We start from the raw sequence: 7,846 nt of genomic DNA on the forward strand, positions 1-7,846 counted from the left end.
AAAAACCATTGTTAAAAACTGCACACACTTCAACAACAGCCAGTAAGAGAAACTCAAAGGTTTCCATTTTGCCAATGTCAGATGCTTGAGTATCCTTCCCAATTTACTTTTTTATTAATTTCCAGTTCCAGTTGTTATGTATGCTCTAGTGAAGTTACCAACGGTCTATACACAAAATGGAAGTGTTTTATTAAAGCAGCTTAAAGTTGTATTTTCAAACTATAGAAATTCAAGAAATTCTTTAAATTCTAATAGTTAATTTCCTATACTCTAAAGTTCAGAGCATACTTTCAGCATAAAAAAGTGACACATACCAAGTTTCAGTTATTTATTGATTTAATCAGTGTAATCTCCAATAGAGATTACAATAGAGATCTCCAACATGATTTCATGCATTTAGAGGAGAAATATTTCCTGGTTAAGTGGAAAATTGTGCGGATGTGGCTTCTGGAAGACCTTCATTCTAAAGCAGCATTATAGTGAAACATTTCATTTAGAAATCTGGACGTTCCTTCTTCAGTTTGCTGTAATCCACATTCACTGAGTAGAACTTGGAACAGAAAAAAAGGTATTTTAAGTAATCTCAAATACATAGAGACGGTACAAAGGTTTTAGAATTCTTTGTATTTGGTTTTCTACAGTAACAATTACAGATATGAATTTTTTAAAGAATATTTAACAACATAAAAGTCATTCACAGAAAAATACTGTACCTAAAATTCCAGCCTTCAATGACAGTTTTGGCAAGGTAAAAATATTCAATTTATTTCAGAAGAGCAGTGTTAGTACAGTCTACTACTTGGAACCTATAAGGAAAATTCTTCTATTTCAAAGTGAATAATTAAGAATTCCTTCTGATACATACTTCCAATTCAGTAAGTTTTTGCCTTAACTCTACTAAGTACATGGAAGAATCGCCAACATAATAGAGGATTAAGAAGAATTACCTCCCCTACTTGCTGAATGAACTGCTGTAATTTAGAGGGAGAGACCCTGCAATAAAAAGAGGCTAGTAATATAAGGTACTGCTTTGTTTTGTGGTTTACATAACTTCTGAGATATTTTCTCTCTCTCACTAATTTCCTAACCCAGGCTATATTCAATATCAAACTGACACTTCACCTCTGGTAATGGCTTTTAAATAATACGGTATTTTTGCTGTTTAAAATTTCCAACGTTTCTTTATAATCAATTAAAATTAATTTTAGAAATAAATCTTACTGTGATTGCTTAAAAAAAAAACAAAACTCCCTCTCTCAGTAACTTAAAAAAAAAAAAAACTACATATTTGAAACTGGTCCAGAGTTTCTACTAAGGACACATTAACGCTTGTACATAAGCCCAAATAAGGCTAAAATCTTGGGTTTACTCATTCTTGTGCCAAAGAATGCTAAAGAGGTTGTGCTATAATTACTTGAAGACTATGTCAGTTATCTCCAAAAGAACCACAATTTCAGAATGATAAACGTTTTCTTCAGGGTTTTTAGGCATGAAGTTCACAAATCTGTATTCATTCTTTCTTCAAACCCCTTTTATTTCTTCAAATATACCTGCACTTATTTATTTCTGAAAAACTCATGTATTTTACTGATAAAAAAAAATCCTCAGGTTGTAAAGCTTATTACCAAGTTATCATTGAGATACAGACAGACACAGACTTTTATGGACAGAAAATTATAAATAATCCATAAAGCAGTATTCTTTCTTCTGACAGTGTTCTTTTAAGAAACAATTAACCTAGAAAATAAGTTTAAAAAAAAAAAAACTACTTGTGCTATCCTCTAACATACTAACAAAATATTAGAAATAATTTACAGAAGGGTCTGCAGGTATATATTAAGGAAAGGAAAATAAACATTTGTTGGGCTCCTGCCCAGGCACTGGGCTAGATGCTTTATGTTTATCTTGGTTAATTATCACAATAACTCTTCTCATTCTTAATTTATAAAAGAGGTAATTGAGGTCAGGCACGGTGGCTCATGCCTGTAATCCTAGCACTTTGGGAAGCCGAGGCGGGCGGATCACGAGGTCAGGAGATCGAGACCATCCTGGTTAACACGGTGAAACCCCGTCTCTACTAAAAATACAAAAAATTAACCGGGCGCGGTGGCAGGCGCCTGTAGTCCCAGCTACTGGGGAGGGGGGGCCTGAAGCAGGAGAATGGCGTGAACCCGGGAGGCGGGGCTTGCAGTGAGCCGAGATCGCGCCACTGCACTCCGGCCTGGGGGAAAGAGCGAGACTCCGTCTCAAAAAAAGAGGTAATTGAGATCAAGTTCTATGATTTGCAAGATCAAGGCCCTACACCCATGCAGAGTCAAAAGCACATTCATGGCATTTTTGCCAATTTTCTTAAAACTAAGCAGGCTTCTGATTTACCTGCTTCATATCCAAAATTCTCTCTATAATTTTAAAACCTGCTTTCAATTTCCCTACCTCTATTCTTTTTCTCAGTTTAATGCTGGCTACTTTGAGAGTCTCTGAAACAATAGTTGGGAAGGCACAACATACTCTGATCTTAGCTTTGGGGAGCTTCAACTGTTATTCAGTTGAGAAGTATTGCTGGGCCTTTAATGCTCAAATCTTATTTTGGTCCTGTCTCTTGCTGTTTTATTCATAGCTTTTGCTAGATTATAGCATGGCAACAAATAATCCTCTGCTACGGACTGAATGTTTATGTCCTCCCAAAATTCATGTTGTAACCTCAAACACCAATGTGATGGTATTTGGAGGCTGGGCCTTTGAGAGGTAATTAGGTTATGAGGGTGGAACACTCTAACTAGTGCCTTTATGGGAGGGCTCACTCCTCTCCTTCCACCTTGTGAGGACACAACTGGGTTGGGCTCTCATGAGGAACAGAATTGGTTGGCACCTTGATCTGGACTTCCCAGCCTCCGGACTGAGGAATAAATTCGTTGTTTAAGCCACCTGGTCTACAGTATCTTGTTATGGCAACCCAAATTAACACACTCAAATCTTAGTGGCTTACAACAATAAAAGTTCACTTTTCACTCACATTATATGCCATTTGTATGTTGATTGCCCCATATTTTTTTCATTCCATTTCTAAGGTGAATGAATAGCCCTTACTTGTCAATTTTGGTCTCATGAGAGAAGCAAAAGAACGGAGGAACCACATAATGGTTCAAGAGTGGCAGGTATCATTTCCTCCAACTCATAATTTCCCACAGCAAGTCACAAATCAAATCTGATGTCAGTGGGCCAGAAAAACAAATTCTCTTAGGTGAGAGATTGTGAATGATGGAGATAATAATCTAGTCTACCTGAATGGGTTTAGAAAAAGTATTAAGTAGGTTTCATTTACTCCAGGTTCTCAAGTTTCTGGATTTGGTTCCTTTTCATTTCTGTCATTTCATAACATGACACTCTTCATCTTTCCAGACTCTGATATCAGTGTCATAGCTATTAACAGCCCAAGCTATGCCACACACATTAGGTTTTTGTTGCAGCAACATTTCATTTTCGGTTCCCAAGGCCTCATATTGGCATGTGTTGTGATATTTCAGAACATTAGTAAACTGGCTGCATTATCAGAATCATCTGTTACACTTCTTGAACTACACACACCCATAGATTCCAATACGCTCTTTGGTGGAAGAACCAAAGCCTGCTCGTTTTTTTTTGTTTACTTTTTAAAAGTTTCTTATATGTGGAATTATTTTCTCTGGAATGGACTTAGTTTAAACAAATTCGTAAGACATAAAAATAAATCAGGATGCCCATTTATCTTTTTAGAGGCAAAATATAACACAGATGAGACAGATGTTTCAGCTTAGCCACTGCATTTTTATTTTCTTCTTGTAAGGAGATCTATTGAAGGATTTAGAAGCCAAATTATAATCAGGTTAAGTGGAAAATGTGAAATCCACAAAGGGTGATCTTAAAAGTTGCTATCAGGCTGCAGGCACAGTGGCTCACGCCTGTAATACCAGCACTGGGAGGTTGAGACAGGCGGATCAACTTGAAGCCAGGGGTTCAAGACCAGCCTGGCCAACATGGCAAAATCCCATCTCTACTAAAAATACAAAAAATCAGCTGGGTGTGGTGGTGCGTGCCGGTAGTCCCAGCTACTCAGGAGAGTGAGGCACGAGAATCGCTTGAGCCTGGGAGGTGGAGGCTGCAGTGAGCCAAGATAATGCCACTGCACTCCAGCCTGGGCGACAGAGTGAGACTCTGCCTCCAACAACAACAACAAAAAAACGTTGCTACGAGTAATGATAATCCATCATAGATGTACACCTGTCAAGGAGTGCTGGACACACGCTGATCAGGGACCCTGTTCTTCAGAGTGATAAATCAAACAGCCAGTTACTCTCCTTTGATGAAGTGGCTTGATACTATGGAAAATGCATTGAGTGAGTTATAAACTTCAAGCACGTAAACTGTGTGGTATGTGAATAGTATGATATCTTAATGAAGGTACTCTTGGTTTTTGGGGTTTTTTTTTTTTTTAGACAGAGTCTGTTTCTGTTGCCCAGGCTGGAGTGCAGTGGCGTGATCCTGGCTCACTGCAACCTCCACCTCCCAGGTTCAAGCGATTCTCCTGCCTCAGCCTTCCGAGCAGCTGGGATTACAGGCACCTACTAACATGCCCAACTAATTTTTGTATTTTTAGTAGAGATGGTGTTTCACCATATTGGCCAGGCTGATTTCCAGCTCCTGATCTCAAGTGATCTGCCTGCCTCAGCCTCCCAAAGTGCTGGGATTACAGGCACGAGCCACCGTGCCTGGCCTGCCCTCGGTTTTGATGCTGTGCAGGGTCTTTGTATGCAAAATTCTTTACACATAAAGAAGGTTATGTTTGGGGAATCAATAAATGGTCTCAGTCCATGAAATCATTCTCTGGAAGAGCAGTTCCACAGACCACTCTAAATTCTCATGCCCCACAAAAGACCAGCTGAATCAGAATCTCTGGGGATAAGGCTGAAGAATCTGTGTTTCAACAAGCTCTATGTACAATGAAGTTTGAGAACACTGTGTAAGACTATCTAAGAACTAAGAAAATGGTAAATGATAGCTATACTATTTTTCCTTCTTTTCTTATACTAGCAATAAAATACCTAGCAAAAAATATTTATTAGAGCAATATACCATTTTCACTTCACAGAACTACCTAACAGCTCTTTAAAGTTCAATATAATGGAATTTTACTCATATATCCAGTTTCAAGAAAACCCACCCCATGACAAAACTTATCACAACACAATTTCTAACAACTTTAAAACAATTTTGTAGTTTACCTTGTATTGATCATTGGGACCCAGTTTGTTCCAGGGCTCTGGGTTATTTCTGTCCCAACTAAAAGAAATAAAACATTATGGCTGTTATAATAATAAAGCACTATTTAAAGTAGTGTTTTGTACTTAAGAACACATTTTTGAACAGATCAATCTTATTTTCTATTAGCTGAAGTATGGTGTTATTTCATTATGAAGTTGAAACAGGTAGAGGATCTATAATAAGCAATCTCATGTAATCAATTAGAAAAAAGGTAGAACACAGAATCCGTATCACGAGATACTTTTTACCTGGCTTCCACAAAAGCTTTCCATTTCATTAATAAAGTGATATATAGAAAAGTGCATAGAATAATGATGAATCAATCTCTTGACTGTCTATTGTTTTCCAACTGCAAATGTCCAAGTGCAGGCAAAAAACATTTACATGTGCCAAGAACCATGATTATTTTATAAAAACAACTATTATTATGTCAATCCTCAAAACATTACAAGATTTGGTATTAGCAGTTCTACTTTACCAAAGAGAAAACGAGACTCAGAGAAATTAGATAATTTCATGAACCAGAAAAAGTAAATGAAAACAGCAGATTTGAGATCTGAACTTATTGTATGACTGTAAATATAAGATTCTTTCTACTACCCTGATATTATCGCTCTACAAAGACTGTGGCTCCTAAACTGCCTTGATCAGCTATTAAAGTTTTAAACATTTTTAAGTACTTACCAAACATCTGGATTGAACAATGCCAGACGCAAGAGATACAGTGTTGCTCCAGAAGCTCCAGTTCCAATAAATACAAAGAGGGGGATCAACTAGAACCAAACACAAAATAGAATAACCATCTTCAAATACTTAAGACACTGGCCAACGAGAGATTACAGTAGTTTCTGCACGCTGATTTCCAAGTCTCAAACTGTTATTGGGCTGTTTTGTCTTAAAATTTAAATAAAGTAGATCTTACATTGAGGTAAGATTTCTTATAACTGTGTTCTAAAGAAACAAATGGAATTTGGAAAGGATGTTAAGATGACTCTGGTTTAAGTGTCTTACTTTTTAATGTGGAGCAAATTATAGGTACATTTTTAAATTTCCAAGAAAATGTATCGAGTCTTCTTCACCTCTCTAATATTTACATGTCATTCCCACTAAATTTTCTGGCTTCCTTTATCCTGGGGCTTGAAAAACAAATTCTTTGCGAATTATTTAAGGGTGCCTCCATAAAGATGTATGAATTTTTCATACATCATACATCTGAAAAGAATCTGAATAAGTAAACGTATCTATTACAAACACTGGCTTTAAGCATTATCTCTGAAAACATAATGCTACCAATGCTGCGTATTTAGGGAACTGTATTTAAGACAGATTAAAGATTGCATAGACTTTTAGCTCCACAGCACGTTGATGTGCTGAGGGAAAATGAGATGCGAAAGAACTGCAATTAAATTCTGCACTACGAAATTTCCCCAAATGCAACGACGTCCAGACAAAGTGAGGATTCCAAGATCACGGACTCCTCTTATTTACCAGAAGGCCTGCTGGTGCAATGCGGTGAATACAAGATCCTCCAGAGATGGTATGACACATAGAAAACCTGACCTATGCTAGTCTCTGACCCACACAGCGCACATCTATCCCTCTTGGACCGCACAACCTGCAAAAGAGCGCAGCTACCAGACTGTTCCAACATTCACTAGTTTTTTTTTTTCCTAGCAGTGTCCGTCACCTTCCGCCTGTCAGGCAAAACCCCACAATGCATGGCGTAGAGGGTCACAGAGGCCTGGGGCAACTAAGATGACAAACACTAGGAGAGGCAGGGTCTGGTCTGACGGACCGTAAGTGGCTGTAAATGAGGACGCTCCCAGGGAACAGAAGGAGGCGCACCCCGACGCAAGAAGGACAAGGGAAAACATTAGGAGAGAGGTCACGAACTTACGCTCGGATGCTTCTTGGCCTGACTGATGATCTGGCGAAGCATGTTTGCGGTAGAGGTCTCCGATTGGAAAGGAGAGAACCAACCTAGCCACCAGGTCCTAAGCTAAGAAGTATCTGCAATGAGACACTGCGGACTTCCAAAGTCACCCAGGACCTCCTACCTGAAGGACCCTTGGCTGGGAGGGCAGCTTGCGGCAGGAGGGCCCGGATGCGACTGTCCTTAATAGTGCCTGCTTAGATCCAACTCCTCACATGTTCGTCCTGACCTGGTCGGACCATCATCACTCTACTTCATAGTGAAAACCCCTTCATTGCCGTACGATGCATATTTCTGAGGGGAATTTTTTTTGTCGAAACGAGGACTCTTCGATTGACCAGACAGGCACTTTCCAAGGGTGCCACGTACTGAAGAATGCGGTAGGCGCGGGGGCGCACGGGCCGCGCGCTCGGTGAGTAGGGGCCTCTCCCGCGGCGCCTGTGAGCCGGGTCCGCGCGCCGAGGCCCTGGGGGCGCGCGTGCCGGGCGCGCGCTGGCCGGCCGTGACTACCGCTGAGGGAGCTGCGCGGCGCCTCTGGGAGCCGAGCGCCGGGCGCCTGGAGGGCAGGTCGGGTCTCTTGCCGCTAAGGTCAGCGGCTGCGGTTTGAGAAGACTG

General features: G+C 39.9%; 1 protein-coding gene across 1 annotated transcript; it reads right to left on the reverse strand.

Moving 5' to 3' along the window:
• Window positions 1–314: 314 nt before the first annotated feature.
• NDUFA4 (NDUFA4 mitochondrial complex associated) lies at window positions 315–7,430 on the reverse strand. The gene is made up of 4 exons (XM_003252559.4): window positions 7,196–7,430; window positions 5,983–6,071; window positions 5,259–5,316; window positions 315–550 (listed from the first exon to the last, which is right to left on the reverse strand). The coding sequence occupies exons 1-4, from the start codon at window positions 7,235–7,237 to the stop codon at window positions 494–496; spliced, it is 246 nt and encodes an 81-aa protein (XP_003252607.1). The 5' UTR covers window positions 7,238–7,430; the 3' UTR covers window positions 315–493.
• Between the last annotated feature and the right edge of the window lie 416 nt (window positions 7,431–7,846).

This window comes from Nomascus leucogenys, chromosome 11, assembly GCF_006542625.1.
Source record: "Nomascus leucogenys isolate Asia chromosome 11, Asia_NLE_v1, whole genome shotgun sequence".
Classification (NCBI taxonomy): domain Eukaryota; kingdom Metazoa; phylum Chordata; class Mammalia; order Primates; family Hylobatidae; genus Nomascus; species Nomascus leucogenys.

Excerpts from the sequence above, each read along its gene's own strand:
- NDUFA4 (XM_003252559.4), bottom strand. The coding sequence starts at position 7,237 with ATGCTTCGCCAGATCATCAGTCAGGCCAAGAAGCATCCGAGC. Across the intron at positions 6,072-7,195 it reads AGGCCAAGAAGCATCCGAGC|TTGATCCCCCTCTTTGTATT; the intron begins GTAAGTTCGTGA and ends GTTTGGTTCTAG. Across the intron at positions 5,317-5,982 it reads TTGTTCAATCCAGATGTTTG|TTGGGACAGAAATAACCCAG; the intron begins GTAAGTACTTAA and ends TATTTCTTTTAG.